Source organism: Callospermophilus lateralis, chromosome 18 (assembly GCF_048772815.1).
Source record: "Callospermophilus lateralis isolate mCalLat2 chromosome 18, mCalLat2.hap1, whole genome shotgun sequence".
NCBI lineage: Eukaryota > Metazoa > Chordata > Mammalia > Rodentia > Sciuridae > Callospermophilus > Callospermophilus lateralis.
This window is the reverse complement of record NC_135322.1, coordinates 7,384,917-7,404,502: the sequence shown is the minus strand read 5'-3', so window position 1 is coordinate 7,404,502 and position 19,586 is coordinate 7,384,917. Positions and strand designations below refer to the sequence as shown.

Here is a 19,586-nt window from a genome sequence, read left to right as displayed (position 1 = left end):
GAGACCTAGGAATTTGGTCCCAGCCCAACTCTCCTCCCTCAGACCCGGGAATCAGGGTCCCAGCCCCTCCAGCCCCAAATTCAGTATTCCTGAGGTTCAGCCGCTGCACACCTAAGCCAGGACGCAATGTATTCATTCCCTGCTCCCTGCTCCTCAGAGGCCCGGTGTCACAACCCCAGACAGACAGAGAGAAATTATTGACTAAAAGTTCAAAGTTTTAATGCAAATTTGGACATTGTTGGGGAAAATCAAAGGTTGGCCGTGAAACCACGCCCCCCCCCAGGTGGGGACCAGATCACGCCCCCAGGTTCCCGACGCAGTCCAGCTCTCCCGCTGGTCCTCAAGGCCACGCCCCCACTCTCCGATTGGCTATCGCATTTGAGCGGGTCAGAAGCTGGACTGGAGCAACGTGACCCTCAGTGGCCACGCCCCCTCCTCTTGAGTCTGGGCGGGAGGGGCGTTCCCGGAGTCCCACGTGGGCTCCCAATGGGCGGGGCTTCCACCACGCCCACTATCTCCGCGCGAGAATCCCGCGGAATCGGAATTAGCCCTCGGAGAGCATCTTGGGTGTGAGGTCACCTGGAGTGTGGGGTCCGAAGGAGACGGCGGCGCCGGGGGGAGAGGCTCTCCTCGCGAGTCCACATTTCCATCTGGAGAGGCTGCGTCGGGGATGAGCATGGCAAACTTTGGGACTCAGCCCTCCCCTCTCAGACCCAAGAGACAAGGACTCAGCTTTCCTCCCTCAAACCCAGAGTCCCCACCACAGCCCTCCTCCCTCAGACCAGAGAGTTTGACCCTCAGTCTATTTCAGGTGCCATCCCCCCAGCCTCCTTCTCCCCCTCCCCCTAATGCCCCCATCCTGATCCCTCTTGCCTGGGATTTGGAACTTCCAATTCTTGCCCGGCTCTTTCTTTGCCACGACTAAGAATTCCCAGAGGCCCCCCACCTCTCCTCACAGAGCCTAAGAGTCCGTGCCTCAAGCTCACCCTTCCCTAAAACCCAGGAGTCCAGATCCGCCATCCCTCACCTGTCATCATTCTGTGCCACTGCGACGCCTCAGTGGCCAAGGCTTGGGAGAGGCTAAGGACCCGCTCCCGGTGGCCTTCGGAAGTCGGCAAGTAAGGGGTAGTGTTCCTAGGACTAGACGAAAGAGAAGATGGGGAGCAGGTATGGTGGGGGCGCCTGTTCTGGGAGTTGCAGTCCATAATACATGTCCCAAAAGAACTTTCCACACAACCCCGGATGTTTAGTCCAATCAATTTTACAGGAATTGGGTTTGATACCGCCAAGAGACTTCTTGAAACTGCAGTTCTCATTGTGTATCCAGGGGTTCCTGTCTTGTTTCAGATGCCCCAGAAACTGAAGAGGCTTTAAAAGTTTTGCCACTTGCAATTCAGTACTCAGAAGACTCTCCTGACAGTGCTACTCACCTCCCCTTTTGCAAACAGATTTCCCGGTTCCCTTCATCCACCCTCTAATTCCTTACCTACTCCAGGACCCTGAGCTTCTGAGCCATTTTGCAGCTCCTAGGACAGACTGGAAAGGAATTGTGGCATTAGATTCCTGGCCTGGAAACCCCACTTCTCATTTTGAGGCTGAAGTAGAGGAAGCACAAAGAGGTTATGAAATCCGATGGGCCGGATGTGGTGGTGCACGCCTGTAATCCCAGCAGCTCAAAAGGCTGAAGCAGGAGGATCACAAGTTCAAAGCCAGCCTCAGCAATTTATCAAGGCCCTAAGCAACTTAGTGAGACACTGTCTCTAAGTAAAATATTTTAAAAGGGCTGGGGATATTGCTCAGTGGTAAATTGCCCCTGGGTTCAATCCCTAGTACTCAAAAAAAAAAAAAAAAAAAAAAGTCTCTTTACTACCCCACCCCTCACCCCCTAACCCTAGGCCACTCACCTTTTGCTCCAGGTCCCCCTGGCGTCTGGCTGGGGACAGTGTCCTCCCTAGAGTGAGCAGCCGGGGGGAGGTGGGGCGTGGAAGAGGCCGTCCACACTCCTGGTTCCTGCGAATACGCTCCAGCTGCTCCTGAGCACTCATCCGTGGCCGGGTTGTGGGGACCTGGGGAGAGGAGAAGTACCCTATGCCCCAACCTTGGGCCTCCTCCTTCTTCCTGACCTCCTGGCCTGTGGTCTGACCTTTGCCAGTAAGTTCACCACAGCACTTAGAGGGGTCTTTCTACACCCAGAGATGACATTCTCTCTCCCCTGCTCAAGCCTCCTGTGGCACCCATATAGCCAGCAAAGGCTTTTGAGGCCCTGTGTGGCCTAGCCCCCACCCACCTCTCTGGTCTCGCCCTGTGGAAGCCCAAAGCCCCAGCAGGGGGTGTCCCAGACACACAAGCTTTTTCCCTTTCTAGTCCATGGGACTTGAGTTGCTTCTCTGAACTCTGGCAACTGAATTGTCAAGATTATTTTGGGACAATCTCAGGATTTAATGATGCTTTATTGACCTCTCTGTTTCTTTTGTCCTCAAAACCAGAGGGAATGGGCTGTGTTCAGTGATAGAGCCTTTGCTAAACATGTACACACCCTGATTTCCATCCCAGCAAATATATAAATATTTGGTGAAGGAATAAACAGATAAATGAATAAAGAACTTGCTATTTTCAGCCCTTTAGAGACATTCATCTCTTTTAATCCTCTAGGTGGTAGGAATTGCAATTAGCTCCATTTTACAGATGAAAAAATAGAGGCACAGAGAAGTTTAATCTGACCTAAAGCCACACAACTTAGGAGTGGTAGAGACAAATTTGGTCCCAATGCTCTGAATAAATCATGTGCTTTCTGCTTTGAGTGTGACTTTGGAATTCTCCTCTCCTAGCTGTTTCCCCAGGTTTTGGGAGTCTATGGTCGTTAGATCATAGGGTTACAAGGCAGACCTAAGGGGTGCTCACATATGGCCTACCTTGGTTCCCAGTTGTGGAGAAGTGGGGCGGCGACCCTCAGAACCAGAAGCCCGGGAGACCCTCGGAGATCCAAGACCTGGCAGGACAAGGGACTTGGTGAGGTTAGAACACAAGGAAACTCCCACTCCAGCAGGATGCTCACCTGAGCGAGGGCTGGCAAGGTCTCTGTCACCTCCAGGGGGCCGCCCCCAGTCAGCCTCAGGGGACCGAGGGGAGCTCAGTTCCAAGGACTCAGGCAAACTCTGGAGGGATCAGAAAAGGAGAAAAATTATTATTGTCATCATCATTATTATTAATTTTGTTGGTCCTGGGATTGAATTCAGGGGCACTCAACCACTGAGCCACATCCCTAGCCCTTTTTTGTATTTTTTTTAAGTTGTCAATGGACCTTTATTTATTTATATGTGATGCTGAGGATCGAACCCAGTGCCTTACACATGCTAGGCAAGCGCTCTACCACTGAGCCATACCTCCAGCCCCTTTTTGTATTTTATTAAAAGACAGGGTCTCACTGAGTCACTTAGTGCCTCGTTTTTGCTGAGGCCAGCTTTGAACTCGAAATCCTCCTGCCTCAGCCTCCCGAGCTGCTGGGATTACAGGCATGTGCCACCGTGCCCAGTATCTCAGAGAGCAGAGCTGGGTTCTGAACCCACGTCTTCTGGATTCATGGTCTGAAAGTCAATGCAAGCAGAAGCTCTAACCCAGCTATGACAATAATTGTCCCGGCTTCTGGGAGGCCAAGTCTGTCTCTCCACCTTGGGGATTAAAATTAGTGGTGTCTAGTAAGTGCTTTTTATTTATTTATTTATTTTTTACTTTTTAAAGTTGTGAATGAATACAATACCTTTATTTATTTATTTTTATATGGTACTGAGGATCGAACCCAGTGCCTTACACTTGCTAGGCAAGTGCTCTACCACTGAGCCTCAACCTCAGTCCTAGTAAATCCTTTTTAACAAATGCCTTTCCTCATGCCTGTAATCCCAGGCACTTGGGAGGGTAAGACAGGAGGATTGCAAGTTCAAGGCCAGCCTCAGCAACTTAATGAACCCTCTTTCAAAATAAAAAATAAAAGGGCTGGGGATGGGCTGGTATTGTGGCTCAGTGGTAGAGCACTTGCCTAGCATGTGTGAGGCACTGGGTTCGATTCTTAGCACCATGTACAAATAAATAAAATAAAGGTCCATTGACAACTAAAAAATATTTTTAAAAAAAGGCTGATGATGCCACAATATGCAACTATCCACATAGCATTTATATGTCTTAGATATTGTAAGTCACCTAGAGATGGTTTTAACTACATAGGAGGATGTGCATACATCGTATGCAAACACCACATCATTTTCTGTAAGGGGCTAGAGTATTGAAAGATTTTGGTCTTCACAAGGGATCCTGGAACTAACCCTTGCAGATACCCAGGGGCATCTATATAACAAACAAGGAAAGAAGGGCTCTCAGAGTTGAAGGTATCTGCCTGAAGTTGGTTAAGTGACCAAGGAAAAGGAAAAGAGGTGGTTGGGGGAACAGGTTGGACCAGGGACATAGGAGACAGAAGCGGAGTCTCACCTCCCTCTCTGAGGACTCCTCGCCTTGGAGTGCAGGGGATGGGGAGTCAGGCTCAGCGTGGGGGAGTGGTTTCTGAGGGCCACCCAGACCAGCCAGCGTGTCTTCTACCATCCACAGCTGCTGCTGAGCTGATGCTCTGTCCTGGGGGAAGGAAAGGATTAGTTACTCCAAGTTGGGAAAATGCAAGGAGGGTTACAGCTGATGGGATATGTGAGGGTGTGAAAGCAGCTTGGCCATGTTTATGGAGTCAGGTTCCTCCTCCCAGTATGGAAATCCAATTTAATAGAGAGGACTGTCTTTCTGTACTGCTCTGCAGTACTGCTTCTATCCTGAATAGATGCCATAAATATTTGGAATTCTGTTCTGAACACCTGATTCTAGTCCTTTGGTGTATTTGTCTAATCTCATGGTGATGCAACATGAATCATCTTATTAACTATTGCTTTATCCTCAGACTTGACATAACAGTTGTGTTGGTCCTTGAGCTTTGTTCTTGGAGATTGTCTTGGCTATTCCTGACCTTCTGTTCTTTCAGATACAATTTAGGACCAGTTTATCAATCTGCACAGAGAAACCTTCCAAATTTGTACCAGGATTGCAGATCCCCATTGGGGAAAGAGACACCACATGTTCACCCTAGTGTCTTTCCAATCCATGAACATGGTAAATCTCTCTATTTCTATAGACCTTTGCTTTTTCTTAATTATGTTTTGTGGTTTTCAAAGTAGATGCTTTGCATATCTTTCACTAGATTTATTCTTAGGTATTCAATTTTTTCATATTATTTTGAACTCCTATTTTCAACATTCCTTTTATAATTGTTTGGCATGAGTAAATAAAAAGACAATGATTTTTGCACATTAATCTTTTATTTTAGTGACCTATTTATAGACATATCATATCATCTGAAAATAAAATACTTTTACTATATTTTTCTTGTTCATTATTTATTTATTTATTGGTGCCAGGGATTGAACTCAGGGGCACTTAACCACTGAGCCACATCCCAGCCCTTTTTTGTATTTTATTTAGAGACAGGGTCTCACTGAGTTGTTTTGCACCTGGCTAAGTTGCTGAGGCTGGCTTTGAACCATAATCCTCCTGCCTCAGCCTCTGGAGCAGCCACCCTCTGTTTATTTTTTGATACTGGGAATCTAACCCAGGGGCACTTTACCACTGAACCATATCCCCAGGCCTTTTTTATTTTGAGGCAGGGGACTTGCTAAATTGCTTAGGGTCTCACTAAGTTGCCAAGGCTGGCCTTGCATTTGGCATCCTCCTGCCTCTGCCTCCCCAGGGTGGGCCATGCAGGTCGACATACATGTCTCTTATTATATCAGATAAGTTTCCTTCTGTTCCTATTTTACTGAGAGCTTCTGTTATGAGTAGGGGGAGAACTTTGATAAATATTTTCCAGATTTTATGAAGATGATCATGTGGTTTTTCTCCTTTGTTTTGTTCAGTGTGGCAAAATATACAGAGTGATTTTCAAAGGTTCAACTACCCTTCTATTCCTGTAATGAATCCAGCTTGGAAGTCATGTATTGTTCTTTTGTATATTGCTGATGCTGAGCCAGATTTAACTCCAGTGGGCAGGAGAAGAGGTAAGGGGCGGGTTTTAGGATGAGATGGGAGGGGCTTAGCATGAAGAGGGTGGAGCAAATCTGTGAGAACGCATTTAATACAGTAAGTCGATGTTTTTAACTAAAAATGTATGAATTATAGGTGAGTGGATAGAGAATAAAGAAGCGAGTCTGAGGCGAAGCATTGGGGCTTATATTTTTAGAAGCAGGGCCTAAATTAAGGGGTTGGTTTTAGAATTGGAAACTCCATAGGATAAATTTAACTGCCACATTCAAGAAGCAGGGTGCCAGACTTGAACTTGCCAGAGGGAGACGGGGCTGAGGGTGGTGTTTTGGCGGAGGGGCGGGGCTTCCACAGGAGAGGAGAGATTTAGAACCAGAGAGGGGACTGTATCTGAAAACCGGTTTTAACTACAATAAGGAGCTTAGACTGGAGGGTTGGGGCGGGGCTTGGTGAGTGGGCGGGGCTTGGACTCCGGATGGAGTAGGGAGGGGAGTGCTTAAATAATGAAAGGGTTTCCGGCAGATCTTGGAGGGGAGAGTGGTGTTTAGGGGGTAGGAGGGGAGGTACCTGGGGGGAACCGAGGTGCAGCAGGTATTCGAGGGTCTCTCTTAAGGTGCCCAGTTCCTGCTCCAGGCCACTGTATGTGTCCCAAACCCGCTCTCGCTCCTCAGGTTCCAGAAAGGGAGAGACAAGTTAGCATCCCCACCCGCCAGATCCTTCCCCATTTTTCCCCAGTTGAGGAGGAGGAGGAACGGAGGCCTGGGCCCCGGGGCTCTGGGGTCATAAGGACCACAATTCCCATGGGCCTTGCCTCTTGGACTACCGGGAACCCCAGAATCTATATGGATCCTGCAATTTCAATGAGCTGCTAGTGTAGACCAAAAGCCAGTATTTTCTGGATTCCCGAGTTACTAGTGCACTCTCTTAGCATGGTGGAATCTACAGATCTAATGAATTCCTGAGACAGTCAAGACCACAACACCTATGCTCACGGGGCAGCAGAAAACTCCTAGCCAATAATAATAATGATAGTAATAATAGTAATAATAATAATAATGATAATAGTAATAATAATAATGGCTAACATATATAGAGCATGCTCAGTATGCACCCCTTTCATTCCTGTGAGGCAGTACTATTTTTGCCTCCACTTTAGCGATATTTAAATATTTAAAAATGTTTCTCTATTGTTTACAACTAATAATAATTATAGCTAACACTTAAATATTGCTTGCCAAGTACCAGGTACTTTACTAAGTGTTAAATGTGCATTCATTTACATAAGTTAATGTAATCCTCACAATGACTCTATGAAGTAAGTGCAGAGGATGGAACCCAGGGCCTCACAAGGCTAGGCAAGGGCTCTGCTACTGAGCTACGTACCCAGCCCAGTAAATAATATTTTTATCATTCTAGAGTTGACATAGGAGGTAACTAAAGTCCAGAGGGTTTCATAGCTTTTCTAAGGTCACAAAACCCCTGTGGGAGGCAGCTCACCTAATGCCAGGAAACTATCTCAAAATCAGCCTCTGATTGAGACTCCAGATTCAATCCCCAATATTAAAAAAAAAAAAGTCACCCCCTTAAGCTGCTAAATTAAGTTCTGCTGTTGCTGGCTGCTTGCCCTTTGCCCTTTACAATGATCAAGATCACTGGTTTAAAGTTGGGGTGATGGAATTCTCAAGAATTATGTGACTGTGAGCCCTCACATTCTCTGGTAACCGCCTGCACAGTTCTGGGCCTCCTGGGAGGGAGGAGTACCCCTTTCCCCACGCTCACCTGGGTCAGGTGACAAAGGGCAGCTCTCACACTGACCAGCCGGTCCTGCAGCAGGCGCTGGCGACCCCAGGCCTTCCCAGGACCCACAGCCTCCCTGCCTGCCTGACCCAACTGCTGCCGGGTCAACTCCAGGGCGGCCTCTAGCTGCTCCTGTAGAGAGGGGAAGGTGGTCAGACTGGGAAGCCACACCTGGCCCCAGAGTGAGAGGCATCCCCCCAAATCCTCGCCATCCAACAGCATCCTGGCTCCCAATCAGAGAGTGGTAGGGGCAGTTGAAGAGGCCAGTCAAGGGCCCCTGCCCCGCCAGCACCTTCTCCTCCTGCCTCTGGTCTATGTCCTCCTGCAGCCTCCTCAGGAGCCGGTCCTGCCCACACAACTTGGTCAAAAGAGTCTGGAAAAAGAGAAAAGGGACTCTTTATGTGTCCTGTCTGCCTCTCCCGCTCCACAAACTATCTAGAACATTCTCTTTATAACTCAAGGAACTCAGCAGGGGTTGGATCAGGAGAACTTACATCTGTCTCCAGGCTTTGGTGGAAGTTTGAGTCCAGGGGGGGACCTGGCTAAGAAGAAAAATCAAGGGTCAAAGGCAAGTCCTTAATGTAACTCAACCCTATGCCGAGACGTGTCTCCACCAACAGACACCCCTCTTCTGTTAGCTTGCTGCTAAGCTTTAGCAAATCTTTTAACAGGAGCTTAAAGCCTGTTTTTCCCAAAAACACTGATTCTTCACTTGGGCCTAAAGACCAACAAGTAACCAAAAACAGGATAAAAGCTTGGCATCTGTGCCTCCATGTTGCATCTGCCTCCTTTCACTACCTTCAACTTGAACTCTGTACATAACCAAGGTAAGAGTAACTTGGATATTTCCAAGATTTACAGAGACATCATAATCAACAGGCTGTCAACTACTTATTCCAGACCACCAAAATGGCACCTCAGAGTCTTCAATCATTGCCCCAAACCTGAAGGAGGGCCCATTATCAACCTAACTAACTCCAACTTGTCTTTCTGATTTTTTTCTTTCTCTGAGTCACCACCAAGTCCAGGTCTAATAGATAAAGATCTTGTGATAAGAGTCAAAACTAACCCCAAAACTTTCTTATCTCTGACAAAGCTCCCTATGAGCTATGCTGATGCTGAGATCATGTTCAAGCAGACCACTGGCCACTGGCTCACAGAGACTGTCCCAACCTTGCCTTGTTCCTTTTCTATGCAACCCCAAGACTACAGGTGACACCTTGAAGACAGGCGCTTTTTTTTTTTTTTTTAAGTTGTAGATGGACACAACACTTTCATTTTTATGTGATGTTGAGGATTGAACCAGGGCCTCATGCATGCTAGGCAAGCGCTCTACCACTGAGCCACAACCCCAGCCCTATTTTTTGTCTTTTAATAGAGAAATTTTAGGTGTTTTCTATATGACTGAGAATAAAACAAAGATCTCATTAGTAGTGCTACAGTTTAACATAGTATCAAAGATCTTGGCTAATGCTATCAGAAAAGGAAAGGGAAATAAAAGGAGAAGTGAGGAGAGGAAGGAGAAAGAATCTTCATCATCTACAGATGAAATGCTCATTTACCCAAAAGAACCAAGAGAATTGAGACATGACTGGGAAAGAAAGAGAACTCAGCAATGCTGTTGGATGTGAGTCGAAGCTGAAAAAACCCATAACATTTGCTGTAACTCAACAAGTACAAAGTGTCTAGCAAAATAAGGGATCATTTAATAGGTATAAAAATAACCAGAAGAATTCAAAGCAGGACCTTGAAGAGATATTTGCACACTTAGGTTCATTTCAGCATGACTCATAACAGCTAAAAGATAGAAGCAAACCAAGTGTCCATCAGTGGATGGATGGATGGTTGGAAGACACAATGTGGTGTATATACACATGCAATCAACTATTGTTCAACTTTAAAAAAGAAGGAGTGGCTGGGCACAGTGGGGCATGCCGGCAATCCCAGCAGCTCAGGGGGCTGAGGCAGGAAGATTGTGAGTTCAAAGCCAGCCTCACCAACTTAGTGAGGCCCTAAGCACCTTAGCGAGACCCTGTCTCTAAATATAATATAAAAAAAGGACTGGGGATATGGCTTAGTGATTAATTGCCCCTGGGTTCAATTCCAGCACTTTGAAAAAAATTAAAATTCAAAATAAACAAAAGTAGTGAATTGGTCAATTTTATTTGCGTTTTTTCCCACAATAAAAAAATTATATAAATAAAATGACTTTTTAAAAACAATTACCAAGAATTGAGAAGTTACCCTAAGTGAGATGACACAGGATCTCTCTGCTGGACACTTTAAAACTTGAATAAAAGATCCTGATGATTATCTGAATGAACAGATTATCTGAATGAACACTCCCTTATCTGTGACACTTCACTATTATGAAGAAGATGGGTCCTCCCTAATCGATTTATAAATTCAGCATAACCTCAACAAAAATACCAGTTGGGAGTTTTGAGAAACCCAGTAATGAACATGGGCTTTCCTGGGGTTGTGATCTATATGATAAGGCTCTAAAGATATTTTTTAACGAGGAAGATGGAGATTTGGGGTTGTCACAAAAGCAAATAAATGGACCAATGGGGCAGAATTAACAGACGACAATCCATGTACACATGACAAAGGTGGCTTTATGAGTCAATGACAAAAAAAATGGATCCTTAGATCCAAGGTTCCACAAAAGCTGGCTTCCTGGGGGCCAGGAATGCACTTGGACTCCTATCTCAACAGGGCCTGTTACTCCAGAATGCTCTTCCTGAGCAACTGCATCCAGACACAACGTGCCTCGTTGCTGGGGAGTGACTCCTAGACCCCAAAAACCCAGAACCCTGACTTTGCTAAATTTCACTTTAGGGTTTGTCCCCCAAAGCCACAACAAGGCACAGGCCTGGGCCCCCGAGCTGTGCTACTGCCCTCAATCACCCCCCAACCAATTGCCACAGAAGACCAGACATTAGGCTTCATTCCTGACCAAGGAGCAGGGCTGTTCATGGTCTGCAAGAAGCTTTGCAAAGGTCCCAGAACTAGGGACTCCGCTGTACCCAGACCCAGATGAGAGCTGGCCTCAACTACAGCTTGACTGCTAAATGTCCTCCCCACTGGACACGATGCCCACGTCAATACCTCAGTCTTGCTGACAGAAAAGATGTCATCTATGCTACTGGGGCAAAGAAGGGGACAGCGTGCCTCAAATCTGCGCTGCTCTGCCTGGACCTGTTACTTAAGAAATTCTTAATGGGGTGGTGCATGCCTGTAATCCTAGAGGATCAGGAGGCTGAGGCAGAGTTTAAAGCCAGCCTCAGGAAAAGCAAAGCGCTAAGCAACTCAGTGAGACCCTGTCTCTAAATAAAATACAAAATAGGGCTGGGGATGTGGCTCAGTAGTTGAATGCCCCTGAGTTCAATAACTGGTACAAAAAAAAAAAAAATAAAATAAAATATATATGTATATAAAATAAAAAAGACTGGGAGGGGCTGCAGTTGTGGCTCGGTGGTAATGTGCTTGCCTAGCACTGTGAGAAACTAAGTTCGATCCTCAGCACCACATAAAAATAAGTAAATAAAATAAAGGTTAAAAAAAAAGAAAAAAAGACTAAGAATCCCAGGGACTGAGGAGACTGAGACGGGAGGATCATAAATTCAAAGCCAGCCTCAGCAACTTAGTGAGGCTCTAACAACTCAGAGAGACTCAAAATTAAAAAATAAATAAATAAATAAAACACCGAAAGATGGGGATGTAGCTCAGTGGTAGAACACCTCTGGGTTCAATTTGCAGTACCAGGGGCAGAGGGTGTGGGGGACCCAAAGATATGTACAAGTCCTAACCCTGGATACCTGAGAATGTGATCTTATTTGTGAATAGGGTGTTTCCAGATGTAAGTGTTGAATAAAAATTATAGGAGGCCTTTGTTTTGAACAAGGCTCCTTTACTAGGCCCTGAGAGATGAAACCAAAATGGAGTCTCTCACATTAAAATTCCAAGTCATGGGCTTGGGGAAATGACACATGCCAGTAATCCCAGCAACTCTGGAGGCTTACGCAGGAGAATCACAAGTTAAAGCCTGGCCTCAGCAACTTATAAGACCTTGTCTCAAAACAGAAAATTTAAAAGACTGGGGATGTGGCCCAGTGGTTAAGTACCCATGGGTTCAATCCCTGGTACCAATGAATAAATAAACAAATAAAGCCACTAAGGTCACTAAACTGTTGTAATTTTGTTCTTTTATGTAAGTTCCAATGATGTATTCTCACACAAGGAGATAGACACAGACAAGGGCTAAAGATGTAGCTTGGGGATAGAGCACTTGCCTTGCCTAGGGAGGCCCTGGGTTCAATCCCCAGAACTTCAAAAAGAAAGCAGACTACCACACAGGAAGATAGCCACGTGATGACAGAGGCAGACACTGGGGGGATGTAGTCCAAGAACAGAAGGGGTTTGGGGCAGCATGAGATGCCAGGAGAGAGGCAAGAGGAAGCAGGGCCCTGAATGTGCTGGACACCTTGACCTCTCAGGCTTCTGCCTCCAGACCAGTGAGAAAACAAATTCAGTTGTTTTCCCACACAGCTTGCTACAGCTTCAGGAGGTGACATTCCTCATGGCAAAGGAGGCAGAGCTCTGGTAGATTCAGGTGCCCCAAGATACCTACCAGTAAAACCATAGAGGCCCGGGTTCCAGGGGGTCTTGGGGGGAGCTGGAGATAGGTGGAGGAGCCAGATGGGGCCTGGGAAGAATATTGAAATAGAGATGTTTAGAAATTGCCATATCTGTCAGGCTGGGCGGCACCTCCTTGTCAGTCCAGTGATTCCACAGGCTGGGGCATAAGGACTGAAAATCCCAGGGCAGCCTAGGCAATTTATCAAGATCCTATTTTAAAATAAAAACAAAAGGGGCTGAAAGGTTGGGCTGGGGTTGTGGCTGAGCAGCAGAGCGCTCACCTAGCATGTGCAAGGTCCTGGGTTTGATCCTCGGCACCACATAAAAATAAATAAATAAAATAAAGGTAGTGTGCCCAACTACAACTAAAAAAAGGGGGGCTGAAAGGGCTGGAAGTGCAGCTCAGTGGTAGAGCAACCTTGGGTTCAAACACTAGTATGGAAAAAAAAAAGTGGCATATCTTAGCAACAAAATTCAAGAGGGTATGTCCAGAATTTTCACTGAGCTATAACCCCAGCCTTTTTTATTTTTTTTATTTTTGAGACAGCATCTCCCTAAGTTGTTTAGGGCCTCACTAAATTGCTGAGGCTGGCCTCAAACTTGAGATCCTCCTGCCTCAGCTTCCCAAATCGCTGGGATTACAGGCCTGGCAGAGTATTCTGGACTACAAGCTCCCTGGTACTTAAAGAGCAAAGACCTGAGATCAGGAGGAAGGACCGTTGTGAGGTATGATGGGAGACAGGAGTCCACTCTCCCTCCTCACAGCTTGGTCCTGCTATTATGGAGTACAATTCCCATTATACCCAAGGGACATGGCCTGGAGACCGAGAGGGGCTGTGAGGCCTGATGGGAGTTACAGTCCCCACCCCTCACCTCTCCTCTCCGTGGTCTAGGTTCTTGACTCCAGTGCTGGGGACTCCTGGGGGGCTTTCCTCCGCCAGCGTCGGAGGAGGGTCCTCGGCGAGGAGTGGGGGGACGTGATAGAGTCTGTCGCTGGGGGCCCCAATCCAGAGGAGGCCTGACATCGATGCGACTCAAGGGGGTGTGAGGTCGGGCAGGGAGCGCTGCGTCTCCCGAGGAGGGAGGGGGTCGCCGCGCAGGAGCAGAACGGGGACGCGGAAGGCTCAGAGGGGAGGGCGGGCGAGACAGGGGCGTGAACAGGCTGTCGGGAGAAGAGAATGCGGGACCGGTCAACTGGACCCACACCCCCTCCCCTGTCCGCCCCACTCTTCAAGACAGCCTCAAGGACATCGCCCCTCGCTGTCTCACTGTCCCTCTAGAGTCCAACCCTCCTGCATTGGGCAGATCCTGAACAATTTCTCCTTGGTAACTTCTCCTGAGAACTTCTTCCCGACAGGCTGTGACTCCCAGGAACCCCAGCAACTCACCGCCACTCCAGTACCAAGTGACAAGCCACGCCCCTAATCTGTTCCGGCCCCGCCCTTCCATTAAGCCACGCCCCTCAGAGCTCAGTCCTACTCACTCGGGGCTCCTAGTCCGCCGAATCCGGGGTCCAGACTGGAGGTCGGCTGTGGGGCTGGGAGTGAGCAGCCCAGGTCGGCCATGACCTCTAGAGAACCGAGCCATCTCTGGTGATTCTGAGATGCGCCCCTCTTCCCCTCTGCTCACCTCCGGGGGACCCCCGGGACCGCCAGGGCCCTCCCCACGCTGGGGACTTGCGGGTGTCCTGGGTCGCCCACTGGCGAGTGGGCACAGAAAGAAACATTACTTCTTTGAACCTCATTACAGCCCAATTCGCTTTTCACAGCAACCCACCCCAAAACGGGAATTGTGCGCTATAAACCATTGTCCCCCCTTTGCAGGTGAGGAAACTAAGGTCCCTAAAGTAGAAGTGACCTGTACCGGGCCGCGGAACCCATTCAGGTAACAGGTCCAGGGAATCACGTGTCCGGCCTAAGGGTTGAGACAGGCTGGGTCAGGGCCTAAGAGACAACCTGACATTTTAAAAATATCTGGCCTTGTCTTTTCGCTGACATGGTTTTCGAGGCAGCCTCAGAGAATGGAGACTTCTGAAGGAGTCCATCAGAGAGAGGTGCAGATAATTCGTGGGGCGGAGCTGAGAAAGTCTACTAGATCCCCTGATTGGGGGGTCAACTGGGGGAGGGCGTGGTAAGATTGTGGGCGGAGACTAGGAGAAAAGCCGTTTGCTGATTGGAAGAACCCTAAATTCCCTGGAGGCGGGGCCTGAAAGGTGGAGCCTTAGCTGGAAGGCTAGTGATTAGACATTCGTGGGACAGGTGGACCTTCACTCACCAATCGTCCCCCTCTGCGCGGGAGGCCCGGCCCAAGGCCCGCAGCCAGCCCCGCAGGTCTTCTAATGTGTCAGCCGCCAGGACGTAGGTCCTCATGCCCGGATGCTCTGCCTGTGGGAGGAGAAGGCTTGGAACCCAGACCCTCGGGCTCTCAAAAAAAGAAGGATGCCAGGGACCCTGGGCAGGACCTTTCAAGTCCAGGAAGGATGCTCCAGTGTACGCCCAACCCCATGCCTCCTGTTCCTATCAACTAGTAATCATGGAGGATGGACTGACTCACCGTGAAGGTGAAACGCCGCCCTCGGGGTGCTCCGGGCCCATCTGGCCTAATACTGTAGCTGGGGAGCAGGACACTTCCCAGGACACTCTCCTCACGGCTGTCTGCAATGGGAGGGCCAGAGTCAAGGATCACATGGATCAGGAGGCCAAGAGTCTAGAGGGAAGCACCGGTGGGAAAGGGCCTTCCAGCTGGCGCACTGACCCTTGTAATAGAAGAGGCAATGGCCAGAGAGGACGAACCAGCGACGTTTCCAAAGCCGTAGTCCGGAGCTATCCTGCGGAGAGAGATGGGAGAAAGGCCGTGGGTAGAGAGAAAGGAGAAAGTAGGTGGACACTGACCACAGAGACAGAGACCCAGAAAGAACTGAGAAGGGGACAGAGACACAAAGAGAGGGGAGGGACAGAGATGCAAGTTTAATGTAATAGATTTAGATGGAGAGCTGGAGGCCACCGTGTTCACACAGCTGGATCTGTGTTGGACTCTAAGCTCCCCCAGTTTCACATTATGCCTTTACACTAGTCTTTTCCCCCAGGACCTTCACGTTTTTTCATCTGTCAGTTGGGGATTGAGAAGTTTTAGGGAGGCTTGGATGAGACTGTATACCCCATCTCATGGGGGCAGGGGCTTTATATTTAGAGACTTGGTCCAATTATTTTGAAGCCTAAGACACAGAGAGGCTAGGAAGGTGGCACTGTGTCTTCGAATTGCTTCTCCCTGAACCACTCCGCGGGCTCCAACCTCAGGCCCTTCTCCCCATCAACCTGTTCCACAGACTCCAGTATGATCTTGTAAAATTCTGAACCAGATCATGAGAGTTCCCTTTTCAAAATCAACTTACCATCCCACTTAGCATAAAGCTCGTTTTCCTTACCCTACTTTACTAGTTTTCAGGGAGTTTCAAACCTGAGCACCAGAAAAGAATGTTAAAACACAGATTCCTGGGTCCCAGTCCAGATCCTGATTCAGCAGAGCTGGGGTGAAACCTGATCATTTGCATTTGTAGCCAGGTACACAGCCCCCAGTATCCTTTTTCTTCACACACTGATGCTACCTGTTTATGAAGCCAGCCCCGGATGTGCACAGGCAGGTTGGGATCCCTTCGGAGTGCATTGTTCCTCTTCCCAAAGGCATGGACCTTGTTTACTGCCCGAGTGGGCTTCTAAGGAGAGAAGAGGGACAGAATGAATAGGTCTCAGGATAGTATGAAATGGGCAACCTAGGGCCTCACTCCACTGCCCTTAGAAATCAGCTCAAGGAGGGGTGAGCTGGGAGGTCAGAATTGGCTGGTGTTCATAGTGCAGAGTTGAGACACTCTTGATGGGAGGGAGCTGTTCAGAGGCAAGGAAGAGGGAAGAGGCTGTGGCACAGGAATTTGGGAACCAAGGGCCCACTGTCAAGAAGAGCATGCCCTTGGCCACCAGAGTCAGGAATGTGAACCTTTGGGATCTGAAATGGGACTATTAACTATGAGGTCCTCATAAGCAGGAGGAATTTCCATGCTGAGTCCCTGGTGAATTAAAGGTGGAAGAATGCTGTGATGTCAGAGAATGACATCCCTCAGCAATGAAGTCCAAGGTAAAGAGGAGGCTCCAAATCCTTTCAGTTTGCTCAGTTAGGGGTCACCTCTCCTGATATACAAGCATTTATAGCCAGATTGTTGCAGGGCACCCCTCCCTGGAAGTGGTGCTGACCAAGGCTAGGATCAAATCTCTGGGCTCTGAATATGGGAAACTGGATATGGCAGAAGGAAAAGGAAATGGGGTCCTCACTGGCTGGCATTATTTGGAGTGAGAGCATCTTGGGTGTCCCCAGGGGATCTTATTGTCAGAGAAGGGTCTTTCCTTACTGGGTTTCAAGGGTAAATTGGGTAGAAATCCCCAGTCCTCATCAAGAGTAGCTATTATACCTCAGTTCTTAGTGGGGCCTGGGCTGAACAGTGAAATTGCTCTCTGGCTTAGAATTAGGAAAAATAGAAAGGGTGGGGACAATAGTTGGAAGTGTCTTCATATTCTCAGCTGCAGCTGGTGGGCAATGTAGGACCTTTCCAGGTCTCGCATCCCCATGTCTAAGGATTGTCCTTAACCACTGGAATCCCTACGGTGGTACAGAACCCAGGGCTAGGAAAGGAGACAGGCAGCCCAGATCCCCACCTTCTTCCCCATCCCCACTGGGAAGCTCAGACCTGGGTGCTCAAGCTGCTGCGGGAAGAGATGGTAGAGGCGCTGCTGGCCAGGCTGAGGCTGCTCCGAGGTCGCCCCTCCTCCATCAAGGACTTGGGGAAAGAGAGAAAGGGGCTGTGTCTCGGCAGCTGACCCAGCTAGGGACAGAGACAGGGTCAGGGGCTTGGAGGTAGGAGGAGGCTGAGGAGAAAGAGCCTGTTGTTTTGAGATTGGGGGGCTGGGGGAGGCCATGGCCCGGGATTGCATACCAAGAGCAATGCCAAGAGAGGTGGGCGGCACTGGCAGCTGCGAGGAGGGGGCAGCTGTCTGCAGCCCAGTCAGAGAATAGGGGTTCCTTTATTCCTGCCCACTGAGCTCTGGCCAGGAATGTGACCCTCTCTGTGCTTAGGGACCCCATTCCCTGCCTCCTTCCTGCTACCTGTCTCCTACACCAGTCCAAACCATCCGGACCAGCTCCCCAAGCCCAGCCGCACAGTACCAGGAATGTGCACCGGGCAGCCCCTCCCAGCCCAAGCAGGAAACTTACCCGGCTCTGGGGTCCCAGTGACAGGGGGAGAGGACAGTGCAGGCGAGGGGCACCGTCACTGTCTCCCACCTCCTCTCTCCTTACCTGGTTGCTGCCACTCTTTTTGTCTCTTTGTCTTCTGTCTTGTTCTCTCTCAATCAATACCCCTCTTTTTCCTCTCTCCTTCTCACACCTCTACGACTTTTAGACCCTCCCCATAGTCTTAACCTTCTGTCTGTCTGTCTCTCGAGTCTCTGACTCTTTCAGTTTCCCCCACAATCCTTCTGTTTCTGTCCAAATCTTTTTCTGTTTCCTCCTAAATTTTTTTCTCTCTCTCTTTCCCTCTCTCGCTCTTTCTCTGTCTTCCTCTCACTCAGTCTCTTCCTTTTTTCCTCTCTCTCTCTCTCTCTCTCTCTCTCTCTCTCTCCCTCCACGTCTGCTGTTTCCTCCTTTTCCCTATCGGGTTCTCCTCCTTCCTTTCTCTCTTCCTCCCTCTCCCGGTTTCTCTTTCCTCTCTGCTGGTCTTTCCCTCCCTCTGCCAGCCGCCCACGCTGCTGCCTCCCCTCCCAGTCCTGGCTGTCCCCGCCCCTTCTGGCCTCCCCACCACAGCCTGACCCCTGGCTCAGCTGCCCCCACTTCTGAGGGGAGGAGCTGCTCCCCCTGGACTCCTAGGTCCTCTAAGGGTTGTGGCGTGGACTCCTCAAATGTTTGCAGCTAAGACCTGAACCTCAGGGACCCTAGTGGGTTTGTTGTACTCTGGAGCCACTGGCACCCTCAGGGAGAGGACTTGGGTCTTGCAAGGGGAGGGGGCTCAGATTCCTGAAACCCTGGAAGAATTACAGTAGGAATCCAGACTCCCAGGTGCCTGAAAATATGTGTTAGGAGTCAGAACTCCTGAGTTCTGATGAGCCAGGGGTTTTGAATTGGCTGGGTCTGGACTGGTCATTCCCCCAGAGAGGAGGAAGTCCCCGATTCCTGGGTTCTGGCTAGGGCAGGGTCAAGCGGCCACTTTCGAACCTCTACCTCAGATCCAGGTGAGAATTCTGTTCTTCATTGAGGACAACCCCTTCAGGAGGGAGGCATGGGTTCTGGGCACATTTTGAGAAGCAAGACTGTGGACCAGAATAGCTGGGTGTGGTGGCATATGACTATACTTTCAGCAACTTGACTCTAAGGCAGGAGGATTGCAAGTTGAGAGGCCAGTTGAGGCAACTTAGGGAGACTCTGTCTCATAATAAAAAAAATAAAATAAAAAGGGCTTGGAACATAGCTCAGTGATAAAGCACTCCTGGGTGTTTCAATCCCCAGTACCTAAAATATATATATATATAAAACTAGAGGTGGAGTGTGGCTTAGTGGTAGAGTATTGGCCTAACATGTGCAAGGTCCTGGGTTCCATCCCTAGTGCGTGCTCACACATGCCTGTGCACACACACACACAAAGGTTATGGATCAGATAGGAAAGAGGGCTGGGGATTAGAACTGAGTCCCTGAACCTTGAACTTGTAGCAGAACTCCCCCTCCCACAAGGAGTGCCACCCAGGTAGAATTTCAGTTTCCTAAGCAGAGCTTTTGCCCAAGTTTGCAGCAGTGAAACTCAGGAAAGTAGTCTTCTGTCTGTGTGAGGGAAGGAGCCTGAGCTCTTGCTGTAGCAGCCATTCACCATACTTTGTGGAGCACTTTCAATGTATCAGGCACTGTTGTCGCCACTGAGAAGAAAGCAGTGAGCCAAGCACAGCTGCTTGCCTTCATGATGCTTACATTCTTGTTCCCATTTGCAGTTAATCTGGACTCTGCTGTGATCACCTTGAGCAAATGATTTCATTTTCAGCCCTCAGTTTCCT

At 48.9% G+C, this 19,586-nt stretch overlaps 1 protein-coding gene across 5 annotated transcripts; it reads right to left on the bottom strand.

Moving 5' to 3' along the window:
• Window positions 1-249: 249 nt before the first annotated feature.
• Window positions 250-18,243, bottom strand: Plekha4 (pleckstrin homology domain containing A4). Of its 5 annotated transcripts, XM_077105789.1 has the most exons (20): window positions 17,848-18,243; window positions 17,240-17,329; window positions 16,109-16,216; window positions 15,259-15,331; window positions 15,058-15,158; window positions 14,779-14,888; window positions 13,988-14,203; window positions 13,378-13,666; window positions 12,497-12,571; window positions 8,358-8,405; window positions 8,156-8,236; window positions 7,846-7,995; window positions 6,634-6,732; window positions 4,480-4,620; window positions 3,056-3,155; window positions 2,913-2,989; window positions 1,905-2,066; window positions 1,487-1,536; window positions 1,028-1,140; window positions 250-659 (listed from the first exon to the last, which is right to left on the bottom strand). In XM_077105789.1, the coding sequence occupies exons 2-20, from the start codon at window positions 17,321-17,323 to the stop codon at window positions 388-390; spliced, it is 2,349 nt and encodes a 782-aa protein (XP_076961904.1). In that variant the 5' UTR covers window positions 17,324-17,329; window positions 17,848-18,243; the 3' UTR covers window positions 250-387. The 5 variants fall into 5 exon arrangements, with proteins under 5 accessions (XP_076961904.1, XP_076961903.1, XP_076961907.1 ...); XM_077105788.1 differs by having other exon boundaries at window positions 2,913-3,155; XM_077105792.1 differs by lacking the exon at window positions 12,497-12,571.
• Window positions 18,244-19,586: the final 1,343 nt, after the last annotated feature.